Consider the following 21655-nt stretch of genomic DNA (forward strand, 5'->3'; position numbering starts at 1 on the left):
GATAATGGTACTTTTCTGTGATTTAACAATTAAACTTCAAATGAATGGTTGGTGTATTGTTTTTCTTGAGTGATTTATGCAAAGAGAGCTGGCGTTCAAATTATCATGTTCGAGTCATATTTCATTAGACCTTTTTGTTTTAATTTATACTATTATAGCTTACTAGCACGAGTCATATAGAGAATATATTTGATGTTTCATGGAGTATAGTAATTATGTAAGCCATTTACGTAACAAAAGGAAAGAACGTGTATATAAAAAAATAAGCAAAAACAAAAACAGAAGGAATAATGTACTACTCCCTCCGTCCCGGTCCCGGCTAAGATGACACATTGCTTAGCCGGCACGGGGTTTTAGGAGTTATTGGTTAAAGTGTTTAATTGGAGAGAGAGAAGGTGGGTGTAAGTATTAAAGTAGAGAGATAAAGAAAGATGGATATTTTAATAGGAGTGAGAAAAAGTGGTTGAGTGTATTAATTGGAGAGATATTGTTTCCAAAAAAGGAAATGTGTCATCTTAGTTGGGATAAACTAAAAAGGAAAATGTGCCATCTTAAGCGGGACGGAGGGAGTAATAGAGTAATAGTTAAGAGCGTCTCCTACGGCGGACGTCGCGGTAGGACGTCGCCGACGTCCGACCGGACGTCCGCCGCTGTGAAGGGGAAGGGCGCCCACGCCCGTCCCATATGCCCGCCGGATGGGCTCGCCCGTCCGCCCCACGTCCTACCTGATGTCCGCCACTGTGGCGTGGGTAGGACGTCCCACTCAGACGTCTGACCGAAAATTAATTTTTTTTTTATAAAAAAAACTCTATAAATATGGCTCGTGTCGAAATTTTAATTCCGTAAATTTTAATTCCTTAAATTTTAATTTTAATTGTGAATTTATTAATTTTATTGCGGGAAGTTCTAGTGGGAAGTCCTAGTGCAATGAGAAGTCCTAGTAATGACGTGGCATGAATTTTGTGTGGGAAGTTCTAGTGAAAGTCCTAGTGGAAAAGACGCCACCGGAGATGCTCTAAGTTAATTATATTAACACAAAAATTCCCAAAACATAACAAATTAAGTAACAAACTAGGATCCAATTAAAATTACACATTGATTTTTTGTGATTTTTAAAGTGGGTATTAAAATTAACAAAAGGCAAAGTCATCATTGCAGATATAGTTGAAACACCTAGGAATTAGCTTACGTGACATAAAAAGCATCAATAATTCGAATCTTGGACTGTTATATTTATGCAAATCATCATATCAAATCACTTTCTTTTTTGTCTGGAGCCCCCATAGGCTCCTGGGCCACCTTTTTACAGGACAAACACAAAATTCCATAGCTCATAGCACCATACTCATAATAATTTTCAACAATGCCAAAAGAAAAACTCAGAAGATTTTATCAAACACAAAATGAGTTTGCATGAAGACAACACTTCACTATTGACTTCTCATCTTTTTACATCTCTGAATCACTGCCACCAAAGATTCTTGAAATAGCCTTCTCATAGTTTGATCACATGAAATTCACCAAATGTGAAAAGGGTATTATAAAGTAGTAATTTATAGCATTGTTTGGCATTAAACGGTAAAAAATATTACACACACAAAAAAAAAAAAAATTGCACCTATTCTTTGAACTAAGAAGATTTGTTTATCAATGTGGAATATTAAAATTATGCACCAACATAGCAAGGGAAATAAAGAACAAATTCTTGTGTAATTAAGAATGAACCACCCTTGACCAAATAAAAAAAAATTGATTATAATGCTGCACTTTACATAGATTTATGTTTTGAGAAAGGAAAAAAAATACTAAAAAAACACTTAATTAATTAACTAGCAATACCTTAGAAATCAGCAACTTCTTCAAAACCCTAATTCTTCTCAAAATATATGCCAAGAAATCGATGCAAACTCGAACATATATTCAATTGGATTCCGGATTCGGACCGCTAGGAACTTCATGAGCAGCTGCGCGAAACGGTTTTCTAGTGGTAGCAACGGAAGCGTGGTGATGAGATGCCCTATTCTTGAAACCGGTACTAGTTTCATTTTGCCTCATCTTGTAAGAAGATGGTTGTTGCAATAACATTCTCCCTTTTGATGAATTTGGGAAATTAATGGTCAAGAATAGGAAGAGGATGAGTGAGAAAGAATGGAAACTTGTGCTGATTTTTGCCATGAAGATATGAGCAAGAGAAATCCCACCAACACCCCCCAATATTAGTACTCAAGAATTCAATATCCATGAACCACCAAGTGGACCTCAGTGTGTGTGGAAAATACAAGATAAACTTTTACTTGTTTTTAGGGTATTGAAGAAAAGGTAGGGAGGAAGAAATGGGGGTTTTTTAAAACCACATGGTGTGTAAGGGTTTTAAATGATTTACTCCCTCCGACCCATTCAAGATGACCACATTTCATTTTTTGTTTGTCCCAATTAAGATGACCACTTTCCAATTTTGGAAATAACCTCCTCTCTCATCTCTCCTCATTAAAATATTTAACAACCTTTTTTTTCTCTACTGTATTCTACCTAATAATACTTTCAAAAAACCCGTGCCCTTCAAGAATGTGGTCATCTTGAGTGGGACAGAGGGAGGGAGTATTAATTAGGATAAATATATGAGCATCATGTGTGACCAGTGCTTTTCAGCTTTTATCATGGTTGTCCTTGGAGTATTTAATAATTGCATATTCACACCCTTAAAGTTATTTTGAGTAATATGTACGTGTATAAAGTCATTGTTTGGAGCAATTAGATTTATTTTCTACTCAGCTTTTGATTAATTTTTCATTTGGTACTTGTATGGTGGACCATGTAATTTTGGTTTGGTTTTAGGAGCACGTTTGCTAATTGGTGAAGGATTGAGACCTTACATTAAACATAACTATTGACTACATAGATATACCATAATTGAAAATTTGAAACTCCCTCCGTCCCTCAAATTTTGACTGGACACGGGTTTTAAGAAATGTAATGAAAAGTGAATTGAAAAAGTTAGTGGAGAGTGAATCCTACTTTTTCTGCCCTTTTCTCTATTTATTTGTGCGATATATTTTCTTGAAAATATGATATGAATGCTCTTATTGCATTAATTTGTTATCAATATGTTTTCTTTGAGGAAAAAATAATTATCATAGAATTCTGCCATGCATATAATGTAGTGTTAGCCTCGTTATGCATAACTAAATGGTCAACTTGATAAAAGAAGATAGAAAGTAAAGTAAGCAATTAATAAAGTGACAAAGCTAGCTGATTGGTATCTTTTTCTGTTGTGATTTTCATCTTTAATTCTTACTAATATTCAATTTGATACTGCTAAAAATTTGTGCTCTTTCACTTGGCCAATCACCATGCATGCACTTGAAATTAATTTGAATGCGCTTTTTTCATGTAAAAATTAAATTTGAATGTGATTTTTATCATTTATTCTGGTTCACTTTGATTTTTTGTTCGTCAAGGTTCACTTGCATTTCGTGCATGCGTCATTCATTGTTAGTGACGGTCACCACATTGCTTCTGTCTTCTATCGACGCTCCTAACTATTTTGATCAGCTGCTACAAAGATCATGCACTTATCCACATTAGCACATACAATTTTATTTTATTTTATTATTATTATTATTATTATTTTGGTTTAACCACAGGTGTACCGAACCCGCATTTTTAGCGGAATCCGACTAATCCTGCTCGACCGGGCTTGCAGATTAAGGCCGAAAGTTTTCCAGCGGGCGGCGGGGTTTGAACCCGTGACCTCATGGTCACCACAACTCCGCGTTACTAACTGCGCTGCAACCCGTTGGTACATGCAATTTTATTTTAATAATGAATTTTTTTTATTAATCCTTTAAAAATATCCAAGTTTCCTAATGGATCAAAATGATCTAATTTGGCTTGGGCTTGGCTTCCCTAAGTATTTAATACTTATTGTTCTAGTCATCTACATGGGCTTGGGCCCCTTTATATTAAATATCTGCGATCTAATTTATCAAATAAAAAAGTATTATACCAAATTATTAATGTTAAACAGATATGGACGTGAAAAAATAGATAAAAAAATCGAAGGAATTCAACGAAACGCAGTCGTTTCAGCTGTATTCGTCTTCATCTTTCAGATCTTCGTGTTTGCACACCACACAGATCAATTGCGCATCTCTCTCTCTCTCTCTCTCGATCATGGATCCCCAGAGAGCTTACTCTCTTTCCTTCCTGTTCATCCTCTCTCTTCTCTCTCTACACTCCAAGGTCTGCCGTCTCATCCTTTCTCGCTACAATATGCACGCACTCACGCGTGTTTAATCAATTTCTGGATCGTAAATGCTGAATGTCTATGTATTGAAGTCGAATTTGAATTGCTTTGATTTATTTCAGGTGATTTATGGTGATTCCTCGGTTCTTTTCCTCGATAGTCCTACTCGCCAATATCTTCGCCTTTCATCAGATCAGGTAGGTTTTCTGATTATGGAGTGAACTCTTGATTTCCTTTTGCGCATAATGTTTGAGTGCGTTATTGAGTCTGTATGCTAAGTATCTGATGTGGCGTTCGAAGTCTGGCGAGAATTTTTAGAGTTCCAATGTGATGATCGTTACCAAGTTTGTGAATATATGTATTTGAATCTGGAATGTTTTACTTTCCTGGCGATTGTTTGATGGATGAATTCAGTTCTGCTGTGATGTTAAGTTGAGTCATTGACCGTGGAAAGGGTCCCAAATTGTGGCTTTATTGTTAAAATAATGGATCTGGATAAGTTTCCCCCTTTAATAGTATTTACCTTTTATCTTTCTGGATTAGTATGTGAATCATTAAGATGAAAAGTGATACTACTAAATCTCAGGCCACGCTTAGGTTTCATTCTGATGCATTACTGCAGAAGAGAATGACTGTACTTGCTGTACTATGAATGCAGTTTGTGAGAAATTCCTAACACGGCTTAGGAAAAGTACTTTTTTCGTGACCTTGTTTTAGATTGAAATAATAATGTGTTTATAAAGAAAACCGGGATCTGAAAAGTATAGGGGAATTGTTTTAGATGTTTGCATGTCCAAGGGTTATTGAATTGCTACAAGCTTATTGAAAGGAACATAGTTTTGATGGACAAACAAAGTAGTATAAGAAAGCCAGAGGTAGAAATGTGAAGTTCGGGGTATTCTGCTGCTTTCTCAATAAGACCCTTAGGACCTTATCTTACATTCCTTTGAGGGGATGAAGTGCAAGAGCTGTGTTATCTATTGATGCAATTAGAAGGTATTAGGCTTGTAGGCGTTTGTCAGAAGGCGGATTTGGATTGATGCATAAACTTCTGAAATTATTTTCTCAAGTCTTTCTTTCCCCATGGTTTATATTCTCCTTAAATCCACCTACCCCAAATCCTTTTCAAATCCAGTTTGATGGTTCCTATGCCTAGAAAGTTCCATCTCTTTTTGACTTTTGTGGTTGGTGATACTGGCTGACTAGCTCACTTGTGTGGTGGATTACGGAGATGGATGTCACATGTCTCTGTTCCCTCAAGAACCTCCCTGAACACCTGGATCACATCTTGTGAGACTTGTATTCCCTCAGTTTACTCTACAGTGTCTCAGTCTCTTGTTTATCTCATCTAGGAGGTCTGATTAGAAAAAATGATACCACTTGAGAGGTCAGGTTACCATTACAGTATTATGCTAATCTCTTTGGTTGAAAGGAATTGAAGTATTTTGAAGTTTCTTGAGTAGCATTTAAAGGCTGTAACCATGCCAAACCTTGTAGGGTGATATACAATACCCGCAGCTTCATGTACACTGCAGTTAGGTGTATCATGTTCTAAATCATTAGTTTGAATACTTGATTCTTCAAGACTTCCAATGCTTATCTGCTTTATGGTTTTGCAATGCTGCACGAACCAAATTGATTTTGTTAGTGGATCTGTTAATATCTTGAATTCCTCTGTTGAAATTTAAGTCAAATAGTATTTCCTAGTCTTTCATAGAGAGTTTAGCTCTCAATAAAATATGCTATCATATTTATATTTTATATAGTTTAAACTCTCGTCTTGTATCTCTGACACTGAATGTAAATAATTTGACAGCCTATTTAAATTTCATGCTTCACTGAATCACTATGAGAAATAAAATCTTTGATTCTTTGCAGACTGTTTCTCTTTCTCCATCCGAAATTGGTGCTACTGCATCAGTGTTGCTTGGTTTTGCACCCCCTTCTACACTCTCTGCTGATAGCTCATCCAAGGTACATTCTAGTATGATTTATACTTCATCTTGTGCATATACTAGCTGTGTCTATGCTGTCAATGTTTACCTACTTTTATTTTGTAGCTGAATGAGGTTCTTGCGCCCAACCCATTTGATAGGCCCGGCGCCTTGTTGATGGTTGAGGTTACAGGAGCTGAAGGTATGCTTCTCAAAGTTGGTTTCTATGTTCAGCTGTCCTATTTTTTTGCTGTGTGGTAAAGCACGCCCCATGTTGTAATGCATACAGATTCCCAGCTTGTTGGCCGCTCAGATAAATCTCCATCTAGTAGCACCCTGAAGATCAAGGTTGAAGGTACAGAAAGAGTGGACATTCAGCTTCCAGGTAATGGGTCTTTGTGATTTCACATACCTCAACAGTTATCTTCTTTGAATATTTTATGGATGTACTGTATTTTTTGAGCAGGTGAAGATGAATTTTCAATGGTGTCCCTGAACGAAGTCTCAAGCAATGCTGAATGTTCAGACAAAGAACTGAGTGATTATGTTAGTTCTCTCTTTTCCCACCCACCAAATCCTACACTTTTTGTGAACTTAATATATGAGGATTTTTGGTTTTCTTGTAATCAGGCATCCTGGTTGGGTGGATCATATGTTGAAGATGCATCCCAATCACTGAGCGGGGAGCTACTCATTCCCATTTCTAATGGTGCCTTTATGAGACTTGATATGTCAGAGGTTATTGATTTTAGGTTTTCCGGTGGTTACTAGTTACTTTCTTTCTGCAAATAGCTCAAATAATCTGTTTTGAATTCGGCAGAGAGCTGACAGAGAATTCGCAACAAGTCTCGTAATGCTTATTAGTAATATGAAGAAGGCTATGGAGTTGCATCGAGTATTGACAAAAAGTGAACGCAATCCTGCAGAGCTTATGACAGGCAGATTTGATGGAATCAAGGTCATCCATAATTTACTGAAACCATTTGTTTCTTCTGATTGGTTTAATACTGCCACATTATGTATAAGTTGGCCCAAACAATAAACTCCTGGAACTTTGACACCATTTTGTGCTGCATAGGGGTTGGTTTAGTCTGATGACTCCATCTCTTTTATTTTCTTGAGTAGAATGAGTATAATATGCAGAAAACTATAACCTGAAATGTCTTGTTTCAAATATTCCGCCATTAGGACATCTCATTTGAGTTCGGGACGGGATTTGAGAAACATTAAAGAAAGTGGGTGGAAAAGATAGTGGAATGTGAGAGTGGAATGAGTTAGTGGAATGTGAGGTCTACCTACCATTTACAGTAAAAGTGAACCGGGACTCCTAATGGTAGACGGAGGGAGTGCTTAGTATTCTGCTTAGGCAGATGTTATGTAATGGACAAGATTAGTAAGATCTCCAGATATAGCTAATTGCATCTTTTTGATTGCAAAACAATGAAGCTTTTCTAGAAACTACTTATTTCGTCTGATTTAAAGTGCTGATTGAGATATCTTTGAGTGGCCAAACATAAACATCTTGTGGCAGTTCATGATTCCAAGTCTTGTTCGATGCTTTATTTTGGCAGGCTTTACAAGATCGCTATGGAAGGGACGAAATTGCTCAAAATGGAATGGAAGTATTTGTCAATTCCATATCGAAGATGCTTGACTCTTTGCAGGAAGCATACCAAGGTATCCCCATTTTTGAATTATTGGCACGAACTACTAGCTAACCTAAGTTTTTGTTGTGTTACTAATATCTCTGATGATCTTGTCATCTTGAAGAGCATAATCAGTTTTTACAATTTTTTTATCTGCCTGTATAGCTATATTATTCTTGAATAAAGTTGAATGTTGGGCTTGTTATTCAGCCGTCTGAAAATGAATATTGCCTGATTATATATGTTCGTGTCTTCTTTTTGGTGTTGATCTTAGAAACTGATATTAGCCCTTTGGCAGGGAAAATTGTTGGAGTCATTGCCCACAGGGGCTGGGTTGATGCAGAGCAAGAGAATATGTTCCATTTCACAGTAAATACTCGATCATCTGCACGTTCGCTGCAGCAAACAAAACTCTCACCTGGGAAGATCATAATTGCAGAAATAGCGTTTGTTAGACTTACCTTGGCCTGGATAACAGGGATCATTCTTCTTATTGCCACTATTTTGGGGGTAAGATTTCTTTTTAAATGCATGCACTATGTGTTTTGTTCAATTAATCCACTCTACTTGCATCAAGGATAAGAAACTGGGATTTTATCCACTATATAAATAACAGAGAGTTCGACCTCTTAGCCGATAATGTCTTTTTGTCGGTTGCAGATCTACTTTCTTCTCAACATGTCAATCACCAAGGACACCCTTTTATATTCGAATGTCAAGCTCGACTAATATCAGCAAAGTAATGATTTACATTTATCACTGAAATCTGGGAGGCGCTCGCTGTCTGCTATGAAACACGATGCTGTCTGTGCGGATCAGTCGTTTTGCTTGTGATTTATTTTGTTGTTATGCAGCTTCAGAAGCTTCTTTTTTGATTGATTATTTAGTGGGTAGCTCATAAATGTATCTGTCCTTGGGAGTTATTGAGAAATCGGAGAGGAAGTCTATTTATTATGTTTTGGTTTTGTAATTATATTTGTATTGTGCCTGTAGCCAATAAAGGCATGAATCTCATGCTCTACTTGGATATTCTTGTGTGCTCCCCTTCTATGTTTGATTTTTCAATTTAAAAGAAAACCTATTCTGGAAATGGAGATTTCTACATTTGTAGTACTACTGCGAACGCAGCTTGATGCCCGACCATGGTTAACGCGCGTGCATGCAACGCAAGCTGGACTCTCGGTCACGCGTGGCAGGGTCACGCGTGGCAGGGAAGCTGTCGTTTGGCTAAATATATTCTTTGTGAAATTGAATTTCTCACTTTTGCCTTAACTTTATTCAATCCTCAAATTCATCGAATTCTTTCTTTTTTTTCAATTTATCTTCTAAATTTCCCTATACCTTTTTTCTAATTTTTCCCATATTTTTCTATATTGGACTTCCAAAAACAATTACAACAATATCGATACAAATACCTTTAGCATTCGTTCATAACAATTACTTCAAAAATAGGAGAAGAAATTTATAGATCGTGATAAAGCTAGGAAATATTAAAGATGCATTATTGTATGTGTTAAATGATAATGGGTAAAATAAGCACGAGAACTTATACATCATTTACTTATGCATAATAAATTAAAATCAATCTATTGACAATTGTATAAATAGGTATACATAGTCTCAGTCAATTACTCCTTCCTTCCGTAATTAGGAGTCTCATTCATGAGCGACACGGATTTTAAGAAATGTTAAGAAAAGTGGGAAGAAAAAAGTTAGTGAAATAGGAGTCCCACTTGTATATATTAGTTTTAAATGAAATGTGAGTGGAATGAGTTAGTGGAAGGTGAGACCTTGTTACCATTTATAGTAAAAGTGAATCGGGACTCTTATTTGCGAACAAACTAAAATAGAAAAATGGGACTCCTATTTGCGGACGGAAGGAGTACATAATAAAGTTTTTAGATAAAGTAGAAGCTTGAATTAGTTGAAGAGTATGAGTGAATAATATATATGATTAGATAAATTAAAAATAAACTGATTATTCAAAATAACAGCTTCACAAATATCCACCACCGCCACGTCAGCATCATCTACCTCAACCATATTTCCCACAAAAATCTCCAGTCTCCCCAAATTCCCACCCATCATAACAAATGTTTCCCTCCACACTCCTCCTAACTCCAAACCCCACCCTTTCCCTCATTCCCAAACCCAATTCCAATGCACTTTACTTCAAATCCCCATCCAAATCCCACGCGTGCTTCGCATTCCCCCCCAATCACGACCCCGTCGACGAGGAGGCCCGCTGGCAGAGAGAGGAGCAGCGCTGGCTGAGGGAGGAGCGCCGCTGGCTGAGAGAAGAATCCCGGTGGAACGCCGAGCGCCAAGCTCTGCTGCAAGAGATAAACAGCCTTAAGCTCAGAATTCAAGACCTTGAGCGCCTCAATTCTATCCAGGGCGCCTCCGTTTCCGAAACCGTCGGAAATATCGCCAAATTGTTGCAGGTATATAATGGCAAGAGGATGTTCCTAATTTCTAATCATAATTCAACATCTTGATTTTGCTGTCAGTGATTTTGATTGGGTTAATTGGTGGATTTCAAGTTTAATTTTTTTGCCTTTTTCCCCTTCGTGGCTGGAAATTGAATTTTGGGGGTTTTTTGTTAGATTTGTGACAGTTCATGTAGGTCAGTAGGTGTGATGTTTCTGTACCCATCAATCCTATAAGTTTTGTTCCAAAGAGTAACTTTGATGATTATAGATGTCCAGTTTTCATTTTAGGCTCTCAAGGAGGGAGATGTAACGAAGAGTGTGAACCGAATTGCTGAGGCCGGAACTAGCGCTGTGCGGTTAGTGGTTGAGGCAGCGAAAAAGGAGGAGGCGGAGGAAGAAATTGTCGTAAAGGAAGTGATCAAGGAGGAGGCGGAGGAAGAAATTGTCGTAAAGGAAGTGATCAGTGTTCCTGAAAAGAAGGAAAAGGTGTTAAGAAGTGCAACATTGAGAATAGGATCAGAAGGAGATGAAGTCGGGGCAATGCAGGTATGGTTGTTTTGTAGCTATGATTGGAAACTAGTTGTATGATTCGTATCCCCAGCCGGCAGCCCCCCTTACGTATTGCTAAATTTGGGGTGAGGAGCTCTGGTTACAGTTTGATATTCTGATCCTTCTGTTAATGTTACACCGGTATCACCTTAAGCTACACTTTTATAGGAAACTTAAATTGTTCAATTTTGAAGTATCTTGATTTACTGTTTTCGGAGAAGGGAATAGTAAAACATGGCTTTGGTAGGATGACTGGAACTTTTCCTTTGAGAAACTCTCTTGTGGGAGAGATGGCTCGTTTAATCCCCACCTTTCCCCTCCGGGAAACTTTCCACTGGAACTTTGTAGAATCAAAAGTACGCTGCATTACTTATTCTCCAACATTAGTTTTGAGATTTACCTGGAGCACTACTACAACTTATTTAATGGCTAAGATACAAGAATAGGCTCGAGGCTCTGTTGTTTGTTATAACTTGTGTTGTGTGACTGAAATATCTTGTTGATCGTTGATCTAAAGTTTCTGGTTATACTCACCACTGTTTATTCCTATTCATGGTGTCTTTGATAGGAAGCCTTGCAGAAACTCGGGTTCTACTCTGGGGAAGAGGACATGGAATTTTCTAGCTTCTCAAGTGGAACGGAGCGTGCTGTAAAAACCTGGCAAGTATGTAACATATTAAGACTCTTTAACTGAATTCATTGGATACATCATACAAGTAAGAAGTAAAGCACTGACGTAAAATTGATGACTTTTCTCTGTTTTTGGCAGGCCACGTTAGGATTGCGTGAAGATGGCATTATGACTGCAGAGCTTCTGCACCGGTTATTTGGAGGTTCTGAGTCGGGAGTCACCAAAAATGAAGAACCTGAATCAACTGATCCAGAGAAAGTACTTCTCTCATTGAACCTTTTTGTTCGCCACTTCTAGGCAGCTAGTCTGAGAAAATTACTATTCCATAATACTATGCCATTCCACTTCCTTTCTTGATTGCAAAGATTTTTGTCGTCCGATTTGCATTTCTTTCTGTGATAATTACTGCTTCGTTCATCTAAATTTTAGTTCAATGTAGGGAAATGGATGCTTAAACTTAGATAATACTCGATGTTTAAACTTTCTTTTCTGCAATGAAATGAAATATTGATACAAAGTCTGAACCAGTTTCTGCAACTTTTTTCTCATAGGGAGCTAATGGAGCCCCAGTTGCTTCGACAGATATAAATGAAGTTGAAACAGACGAAAGTACAACAGAAGCTGGGGTGCCTCGAGCTAGAGTTTTTCTTCTTGGAGAGAATCGGTGGGAAGACTCTTCAAGGCTCTCTGGAGGAAGCAAACGAATAGTAAAAAATACGAAAGTAAACTCAACTACCAATTGTCTTACCTGTCGAGGAGAAGGCCGTTTATTGTGCATGGGTAAAATTTTACTCAATCTCTCTCTCTATATATCTTTAATCTGTCTTGGAATATTTTCTTTACATTTGTAAAAGTTTGCTACAACAAACCACATAATTTACAAAGGCCAAAAAAGAATAAAACTGGCGGACCAAGTAGGCCTCAACGGATTGACTACACAGAATAGCCCTTCGTGTAAGCAACACGTTCGTGCTAAGTCGCCTATAATCAAGTAAACAGAGATTATAGTTTTAGTATGCATAACATTTTTTGTGCTAATATATAAGGGGTTTTGTTGCAGAATGTGATGGAACTGGGGAGCCAAATATTGAGCCACAGGTTAGATGAGATTGATTTAGTAATTATAAGTAATTAATGTTCATATTTTGGATTTGAATGAATATAACATGATGGGGAGCTGTGTGGTGCAGTTTATAGAATGGGTTGATGAAGGAGAGGCAAAGTGTCCATATTGTGAAGGACTTGGATACACAGTCTGTGAGCTTTGTCAGGGGAAAACCTCCACTTGATGATTCATTATACATGTAAATCATACTCTCATTTAATTAACATTAATGTTATACCTACTGAAGCTATGTTCCATTGTTTAAATTTATATAAATCATACTCTTTTCTTGTAGGAGTAATAAAGAAGAGGGATAGATGAAGTGTATTATTTTAATTTTCTTTAACTAGCTACTGTAGTTTTTTAATGGGTTGATATTTCCATAGATAAAGTCGATATAATTGTATAGGCTGGTTTATATTTTGTAGCAAAAACATCTTACTTTTAGATCTTTTTAAAATTATAAAGACCCATGAAATTCCATCCATCATTTGAGATTTCATTATGTATCCAAACTTTAACGGATGACTATACCTCATTTTGTGAAGTGGAAACTATCATTTAATGTTTTTTGTTGATAATAACAAGAATTGCTAATATACACAAAATCCAATATGAAATAAATATGTATAAATGTATATGCATAAATAGACTAACTCAACTTCCCCAAAAAACACAAAATAGAAGAAATTAAGAAAGAGAGACTGATCAATCTTGGTAGGTTTCAGCTAAGTATATATATGGTTTGCATTATACTTATGATGGAGTAAATCATCGATTTATTATAACAATAGTGCTATTGATTTTTTTAAATCTATATTGTTATTAATTTGGTGTTTATTTCGAATTTGCAGTTTGAACATGAGCGACAGAAAGAAAGGTAATGAATAATAGAGCACATCATTTTCATTTGGTAAGATAATAATCGTCTTTCAATAATTTTTTTGGTATAGACTTGTGATAAATTATTATCATGTCTATAAAATATTTATTAATAAGAAAATGATAAAAATAGAATGAAAAGAAAACGATTATTTGCACAACTATTTTCTTTTCTATTATGTGTGCATGTATGTTTGTTATATTGCTGGCATATATAATGTCACAGGTACACCACAGAAGAATCAAACTGACTATGACAATGAGGTAATACATGGCTTACATTATTTATAAATAAATTGTCAGTGCATAAATTGTACATGTATGATTGAATTTTTTAAGTATTTTATATTAAAAATTGATTAAACATTAATTAGTTTAAAATAAATTATTAATCATTTTTGCAACAATTCAGAGAATATTAATTTTAAAATAAATATCTATACATTAAAAAAAACTTATTATTTTATTGATTATTGTATAATAACTTCAAATCAAGTTCGAATAATGTGTAACGTTGTCATAAATTTTTCACATCAATTTATTTCTAGAGATATTATGTTTATGTAGAGATAAAATTATCTTTATTCTAAAGATTATCGACTAATTAGCTTTTTCATCCTCCACAGATTAAGAAAATCGTAAATGAAAACCTTGTCGAATGGGATAACACCACTCGAACTATCTTTGATGGTGAAGATAGGTAGGAAATAATTTTGATTTGATATTAATCACATCATTAATTAAGCTCTTTATATAATTAACATAATGTTTGATGCATAAACTTCAGCAAAAATAAGAGATTTGGTTCGTTCGCGCCCAGAGAGGCTCCATCACGAGGTCATCGTAGAACGAAGGGGGCAATCATCACGCCCCCAAGAGGTCGCAGTAAGGGTAAAGGACGATACACTGCTCTAAGGATGAACACATCCAACCCTCCGTTTTTTGAAGAGGAGGAGGACGAGGATGAGGATGAGGATGAAGATGAAGAGGAGGAGATGATGAAGAAATAAAAAAGATTATTTCTTTTTATTATATGTTTCAAAACCAATATAATCATATAAACATGCACCATGAAAGCGTGCACAATAATCTTTGTTTATGTATCGCAAAGACTTTGAATAAGGTTTATTGATACTCTACTTATATTTATATACGTATGAGCTTATATTATGTAAACTTTTTCTATGTTCATTATATTTATATTATTTGAACCGTGATCGTCTCTCACTAGCTAAATAAAATTTATTGTTATTTACTTATTTACAACGAAGTATATCCTGCATGATTTAGGACTGTAGGAGTAATATTTGACTATAATTTTTTCGTCGAGTAATAAATCATAACATATCAATATGTTGTAATGGCCCAAATTCAAGAGTGTTACCATTTTAAACTAAGTAACGATGGATAATTTCCCAAACAGGGCCGCCTTTGAGTATAAATAGAAATACGGCCCAACTGAAAATTCTTGTTGGGCCTTCGGTAAAAATCCAGATTTTCAATTTATTTTTATTAATTTTCAGATTTTCAAAAAAATACCTCAATTATAAAGAGATAATACTATCTAAAAAATAATATTTTAAAAAATAAAAAGTATTATTTCCTCGGTCCCAACTAAGTTGAGTCGTATAATATCCCAACTAAGTTTCTTATCCCGTATTGAAAATTTTTGCCTCAACCTAATTGGACCAAAAGAATACCTTTTAATGTAAAAGGACTTAGAACGAGCTGATTTTACTAGAGCACACTGCGCACACACACTTGTCAAATTCAATTGTACTCTCTCCATCCATGATTAAATGTTTCATAATCGATCGACATGAATTTTAAGAAATTGTTCGACATAAAGTCATAAAACAAACCTACTAGCAAATTAGTAAAACACTTCCACCAATTATTTTATTAAAAAACAAACCCAATGACACATATTACATATACCACTCTCACATGGTAGTACTATATAATTTAATTTCATCATCTTCTTCAAAGCAAACCATCTCATCTAAACTCAAATGAACCCACGCCTCAATCCCACCACCATCTTTATCATTCACGAGCACCGTCGCCCTCTCATACGGCACCCGCGCTATCCCCACCGACGCCGGCTTCCCCCACCCGAAGTCCGCATCGTACAACCCGAACTTACCCCAATCACTAAAACTCAAGTAACTCATCTCCGACTCCGAGCTCATCGCCCCTTCGATCAGGCCCGCCTCCGCCCCGATAACGACGTCCTCGTACCCACCCGACAGCAGCCTAGCGCAGTCGGAGACGGTCTTCTCGATGGCTTCGCTCATCGCACACGCGATTTCCTCAAGTCCCAAACCGTCCGCACCGTGCGAACACTTTGCCACGGCGTTCAAAGCGAGGTTTCCGCATGAGTGGATGGGGAGAGGAGGGGCGGTTCTCGGCCGCATGTTGACGGCCTGAATGATGACGGAAGGCCTCGGGCGGCCGTGTTTCGTTGTGTCGATGCGGATCATGGCTTTGGCTATGACCGCGGAGACGAGACGAACCTTGGAGAAGATGGTGTTGTTGAAGGCTTGTTTTGGGTTTAGTTTTGATCTCAGATTTGTTATTGATTCTTTCTTGAATGAGAAACGCTTTGAAACGATGGTGGTGGTTTGATGATTGGTTTCTGATGGCTTCATTTCACCATAGTAACTTCGTTTCCTACCTGGATAAATGTAAATATATATAAGTCGGTTTGTATTAAAATGACAACACCTCTTAAAGTGACACCGTGACATCATATATACAACAATATTATAAACGCTACACAGCAATCTTGTGTAGCGTTTATAATATTGCTGACCAAGAAAAATTGTTGTATAATGTATACCATATTGTTGGCCGTCTTTTTTAGATTTTTTTTTGCCACGTGGCAGCTTATTATTCGTCCACGTGTACAAATGATTGGCTAGGTATGATGTTATTTTAAGAGGTGATGGCACCCTAACACTCCCCTATATAAGTTTTACTAATTATTAACCTTAATTACAAAAATTAAGCCAAAACTATTTGAAATACAGAAGGACTCACAAACACATTAATTCTTCTAGATTAATGGTAAGGAGTGTGCTAAATAACATATTGGAATTAAAGAAAAAAATAGTTTGTCGACAAAATAATGACTTATTCTTATCATTTTGTGACGTCCACTGTTTAAAAATTCATTTTTTTTAAATAAGTGAACCTTGTATTCTATTAAATCATTACACTCATACTCATGCACGTATCATTATAAAACTAATATACAAAAAAGAAATTCATACTTTTTCTCAACTACTATTTATTTTCTTTCATGAAATTAAAGAATTTCTTAAATTTACACTAAGTCAAAATAGATCTTTAAAACGTGGACAAATAGAGTAATTTGTAATACAATTCACATTATTTTTCAATATGTCTAGTCAATCATAGTACTTTGGGGACAGTTAGTTTTATACTCCACAAAATTGGTAAAATATGAAAGAAATAAAAAAAAAAAAAAGTGGAGTATTATTAGCAGATATTGAGACCCGAAGGTAATTAATTTTGATGGACATCCCAAAATAAAAAAAGGAAAACTATTTTTAAGGAATGGATGAAGTAATTTTTAAATAAATTCAAATAGAAAAATAAACAAAATTTGTGATTAGCTAGACACAACTACGTGACAGTTACGTCCGAACCATCAAATTTTTATGATAGAAGGTCAAAAGTATAATTAAAAAGAATAAAATTTGTTACCAGGAAACAACAAATGAGAATCAAAGTTGGGAACAACACCGATCCCTTCTTCTCCCAAAAAATTCTTGCTAGCATTCGACCAAGCCGCAATAAACGTCCCAATCGAAGAAGCATCGAAAACCTTATGCGAAACACTAACACCGACAGCCAAGGCCCCACATTTCACTAACTCAGTGACCTGAACCGATAGCAGCGGATCAGTGGGGCCCATGAACTGGTCCCCTCGTCGCAGAAGAAGATCGTCCACCTCCACATCGTCGCCCTCAGCTACCGCTTCGACAAACTCGGCGCCCTGGTCAACGCAGTCAAAGCTGAAGTCCTCGTCGATGTATCTTCCCGCGAGAGGGTAGAATCGCGGCAGGATCCTCGACAAGGACTCTTCGAGCACGTTGGCTGGTTTCGTTGTCGGGTTTGCGTGGTAGAAGAGGACGACGCCGTTGTTTGACGGCGGGTTGAGCTCGTCTATGAATGAGAGTTTGTAGTTGTGGAGGTTTTGGGGAGTTGGAGTGCTTGGTTTTATCAACTTTCTTCTTACTATGTTGATCTTCTTCATGTTTGGACAAAAAAAAAAAAAAAACTGCTACTACTATTTCTTCTTTAAGTTTGAGGGAATTGTTTTGCTACATCTTTGTTATTGATTCATGTATGGTATGCTACTGTTGATCAAGATATGCTGGTGAGATTACCAAAATCTCCCTGAAAAATTATATTTTCTTCTCAAGGAATTTTATTGAAAAAGTAGGGACATTATTGTCCAAGTCAACCATAGGCGTCACATCAAATAAGTGAGCCTAAATACAACAAATGATGTTAAATTATTTCAACTTGGTGGGGCCAACCCCAAGCACTCCAACGAAAATATTTTATGAATGAGTCAAAGTTGACTAAAGTGATTGCGATTCTTCCGTCAGCATGAAAGCAGGGTTTGATTAATTTATGTGGCAGATTATTGAATATAATCACTACATTCTAATAACGAAACGTGTGAATAAATTCCAATTTTGGCCTTAAAAATCAACCAAATCGTATTAAGGTTTCATCCCAAAATCAATTAATTATAGAAAATACGGCCCAAATGAAAATTCTTGTTGAGCCATCGGTATAACTCCAGATTTTCAATTTATTTTAATAATCTATATATTTCTAAAGAATGCCTCAATTACAAAGAGATGAAAAAAAAATTATTTTAATAAATTAGTTCCAACTAAATTGAGTCACATTCAATTTTTGAGATGTCCTAACAAAATTGAGTTATTTATTTATATTAAAAATAAAACATTGAATCACTTTTACTTTATTTCATCGTCACTTTATTCATATCTCCTATTTTATTTATTTCATTTAATCAATTCAACATAGTTTCTTAATCTCACACCTAAATTTTTTGCCTCAACTTAGCTGGAAACGGAGGGAATATCTTTTAATGTAGAAGGACTTAGACCAAACCGATATCACCAGAGCACGTGACTGCACACACTTGTCAAGTTCGATTGTATTTTTCATAAGAATCATTAATAAAACAAGGTTATTAGTCCCTTCGTCCCTCTGTAGTAGAAGCGTTTCTTTTCAGCACGAGATTTAAGAAATTGTGTTAAAAGTGAATTGAGTGAAGGAAGAATAAAGTAGGAAAGAAAAAGGTAGAGAGATGAAGAGAGAATAAAGCAACAGAAGTAAAGTAAAAGAGAAGAAAAGTTGGTGCTTTTAACCAAAATAGGAAATGACTCAACTACAGTAAGACAACCTAAAAAGAATACGACTCAGCTACAGAGGGACAGAGAGAGTACTGGCTAACATTACATATAAACTAGCAAACTAAAACACTTCCACCAACTATTCTACTAAAATCCAAACGTCGTACTCCTTCTGTCACAATTAAGTTGAGACAAAATTTTGGGCACGAAGATTAATAAATTGGATTGAAAAGTAGGAGAGAAGAATAAAGTAAGAAAGATAAAGATATTGTAAAGTAGATAATAGAATAAAATAAGAGTCAATGGATGTTTTGTTTTTTTTGTTAAAAAGGAAAATAACTCAACTTAGTTGAGACATTTCAAGTAGGATTATGACTCAACTTAATTGGGACAGATGAGATATTATATATTAGGAGTACTATAAAATTTAATTTCATCATCTTCCTCGAAGCAAACCATATCATCTAAACTCAAATGAACCCACGCCTCAATCCCACCACCATCTCTATCATTCACGAGCACCGTCACCCTCTCATACGGCACCCGCGCCATCCCCACCGACACCGGCTTCCCCCACCCGAAATCCGCATCGTACAACCCGAACCTACTCCAATCACTAAACCACAAATCATTCACCTCCGAGCTCTTCAGCCCTTCGATCAGACCCGCCTCCGCCTCGATAACCACCTCCTCGTATCCACGAGACGCCAATTTATCGCAGTCGGAAGCAGTCTTTTCGATGGCGTCGCTCATCACGCATGCGATTTCTTCGAGTCCCAAACCGGCCGCACCGTGCGGACACTTTGCCACGGCGTGCAAAGCGAGGTTTCCGCATGAGTGTTTGGGGAGAGGAGGGGCGGTTCTCGGCCGCATGTCTACGGCCTGAATGATGAGGGAAGGCCTCGGGCGGCTGTGTTTCGTTGCGTCGATGCGGATTAAGGCCTTGGCGATGACGGCGGAGACGAGACGAACCTTCGAGAAGGTTTCTTTTGGGTTCAGTTTTGATCTCAGGTTTTTTATTGATTCCTTTTTGAATGAGAAACGCTTTGAAACGATGGTGGTGGTGGTTTCTGATGGCTTCGTTTCAGAAAAGTAACTTCGTTTCTTACCTGGAAATATAGAAATATAAATCCTTATTATTTTCCTTTATTGCAAAAATTAAGCCCTAATGAGTAATGAGATCTTGTTAATAATTGTAAAATGTACGTTGAAAAAGGTACTATTAGAATACAGAAGGGCTCACAAACACATTAATTAAAAGGAGTATTTAACTCTCTTAAAGTATACTCCATCCGCCTGTGAAATTAATGTTGTCTAAGTTTGACTTGCCACGGGGTTTAAGAAATATATAAAAAAATTGAATAGAAAAAGTTAGTAGAATGTGTATCCAATATTTATAAATATATTAGTTTTATAATAAGTTAATGGAAAGTGGAGTTCATTTACCAAAAATAGGAAAAAACAAAATGGACAATATTTCATGGACGGACTGAAATGACAAAACTGGACAACATTTCACGGACGTGGGGAGTATAACATATTGAAATGAAATAAAAAACAATAATGTGACCGAGAGTAAAGTAAAGCGTGTTGTCCAAAAAATAATGACTTATTATCATTTCGTGACATCCATGTTTTGAAGATCCATTTTTTTAATAAGTGAACCATGTACTCTATTAAATCAGCAAACTCACATTTGATTATAAAACTAATACTTCTTCCGTCCCATAAAAGATGTCACACTTGTGGGAGGGCACGAGATTTTATGAGGTTTTATTTTGTGTGTTAAATGGAGAGAGAAAATATAATTTTTATATTCATGTGAGAGAGAACTTTTTCCAAAAAGGGAAATGTGACATCTTTTGTGGGACAAACTAAAAAGGAAAGTATGACATCTTTTGTTGGACGGATGGAGTATATAAAAGAAGAGTTCATATCCCACTAATTATTTCCAAATTGTTTTCTTTCACAAAATTAAACAATTTCTTTAACTACACCGAATCAAAACAAATCCTTAAATCGTGGACAAAAATGTATAGTAATTTGTAAAAAATTGGTGATCCAGACACATTGTCATTCGACGTGCCTAATCAATCACAATTTTTTAAAAAAATGTGACACTAGTGCCAATATGTCCAAACCATCAAATTTTTAGTTAGTGATAGAAGATCAAAAGCGTATCTCTCCAACACATTAGTTACTTTTCATGACCCTAAAACTTGAACGAAATTTCTTACCAGGAAACAACAAATGAGGATCAAAGGTGGGAACAACAATGATCCCCTCTTCTCCCCTTAGAATCTTGCTAGCATTCGACCAAGCCGCAATAAACGTCCCAATCGAAGAAGCGTCGAAAATCCTATGCGAAACACTAACGCCCACAGCCAAGCCCCCGCATTTCACCAACTCAGTGATCTGAACCGACAGCAGCGCATCGGTGGGGCCCGCGAACCGGTCCCCTTGTCGCGGAAGAAGATCGTCTGCCTCCACATCGTCCGCATCAGCTACCGCTTCCACAAACTCGGCGCCCTGGTCAACGCAGTCAACGCTGAAGTCCTCCTTGATGTATCTTCCCGCGAGAGGGTAGAATCGCGGCAAGATTCCCGACAAGGATTCTTCGAGCACGTTGGCTTGTTTCGGATTCGACCGGTAGAAGAGGACGACGCCGACGTTTGATGGAGGGCTGAGCTCGTCTTTGAATGAGAGTTTGTAGTTTTTGAGGTTTTGGGGAGTTGGAGTGCTTGGTTTTATCAACTTTCTTCTTACTATGTTGATCTTCTTCATGTTAGGACACACAAATTTTTTTT

The 21655-nt window shown here is 36.6% G+C and overlaps 5 protein-coding genes across 6 annotated transcripts; 3 read left to right on the forward strand and 2 right to left on the reverse strand.

The window, feature by feature from the left end:
- The first annotated feature begins 4081 nt into the window (after nt 1-4081).
- Nucleotides 4082-8855, forward strand: LOC125185266. The gene is made up of 11 exons (XM_048081775.1): nt 4082-4242; nt 4369-4443; nt 6125-6220; nt 6307-6382; nt 6470-6565; nt 6647-6726; nt 6811-6918; nt 7001-7138; nt 7752-7857; nt 8125-8336; nt 8487-8855. The coding sequence occupies exons 1-11, from the start codon at nt 4174-4176 to the stop codon at nt 8553-8555; spliced, it is 1125 nt and encodes a 374-aa protein (XP_047937732.1). The 5' UTR covers nt 4082-4173; the 3' UTR covers nt 8556-8855.
- A 1029-nt stretch (nt 8856-9884) lies between these two features.
- On the forward strand, nt 9885-12910 carry LOC125218933 (protein disulfide isomerase pTAC5, chloroplastic). 2 transcript variants are annotated; one of them, XM_048120743.1, is made up of 8 exons: nt 9885-10270; nt 10547-10804; nt 11376-11471; nt 11577-11696; nt 11990-12218; nt 12499-12536; nt 12629-12742; nt 12839-12910. In XM_048120743.1, exons 1-7 carry the CDS (start codon nt 9920-9922, stop codon nt 12725-12727), a joined length of 1191 nt encoding a protein of 396 aa, XP_047976700.1. In that variant the 5' UTR covers nt 9885-9919; the 3' UTR covers nt 12728-12742; nt 12839-12910. The 2 variants fall into 2 exon arrangements, with proteins under 2 accessions (XP_047976700.1, XP_047976699.1); XM_048120742.1 differs by lacking the exon at nt 12839-12910 and having other exon boundaries at nt 12629-12837.
- A 493-nt stretch (nt 12911-13403) lies between these two features.
- LOC125218934 lies at nt 13404-14542 on the forward strand. Its single transcript, XM_048120744.1, has 3 exons — nt 13404-13689; nt 14052-14125; nt 14213-14542. The coding sequence occupies exons 1-3, from the start codon at nt 13612-13614 to the stop codon at nt 14433-14435; spliced, it is 375 nt and encodes a 124-aa protein (XP_047976701.1). The 5' UTR covers nt 13404-13611; the 3' UTR covers nt 14436-14542.
- Nucleotides 14543-15298: 756 nt separating this feature from the next.
- LOC125221475 (pelargonidin 3-O-(6-caffeoylglucoside) 5-O-(6-O-malonylglucoside) 4'''-malonyltransferase-like) lies at nt 15299-17710 on the reverse strand. Its single transcript, XM_048123595.1, has 2 exons — nt 17158-17710; nt 15299-16102 (listed from the first exon to the last, which is right to left on the reverse strand). The coding sequence occupies exons 1-2, from the start codon at nt 17708-17710 to the stop codon at nt 15369-15371; spliced, it is 1287 nt and encodes a 428-aa protein (XP_047979552.1). The 3' UTR covers nt 15299-15368.
- Nucleotides 17711-19250: 1540 nt separating this feature from the next.
- On the reverse strand, nt 19251-21655 carry LOC125218095 (pelargonidin 3-O-(6-caffeoylglucoside) 5-O-(6-O-malonylglucoside) 4'''-malonyltransferase-like). The gene is made up of 2 exons (XM_048119691.1): nt 21086-21655; nt 19251-19957 (listed from the first exon to the last, which is right to left on the reverse strand). The coding sequence occupies exons 1-2, from the start codon at nt 21630-21632 to the stop codon at nt 19251-19253; spliced, it is 1254 nt and encodes a 417-aa protein (XP_047975648.1). The 5' UTR covers nt 21633-21655.

Source organism: Salvia hispanica, chromosome 4, assembly GCF_023119035.1.
Source record: "Salvia hispanica cultivar TCC Black 2014 chromosome 4, UniMelb_Shisp_WGS_1.0, whole genome shotgun sequence".
NCBI lineage: Eukaryota > Viridiplantae > Streptophyta > Magnoliopsida > Lamiales > Lamiaceae > Salvia > Salvia hispanica.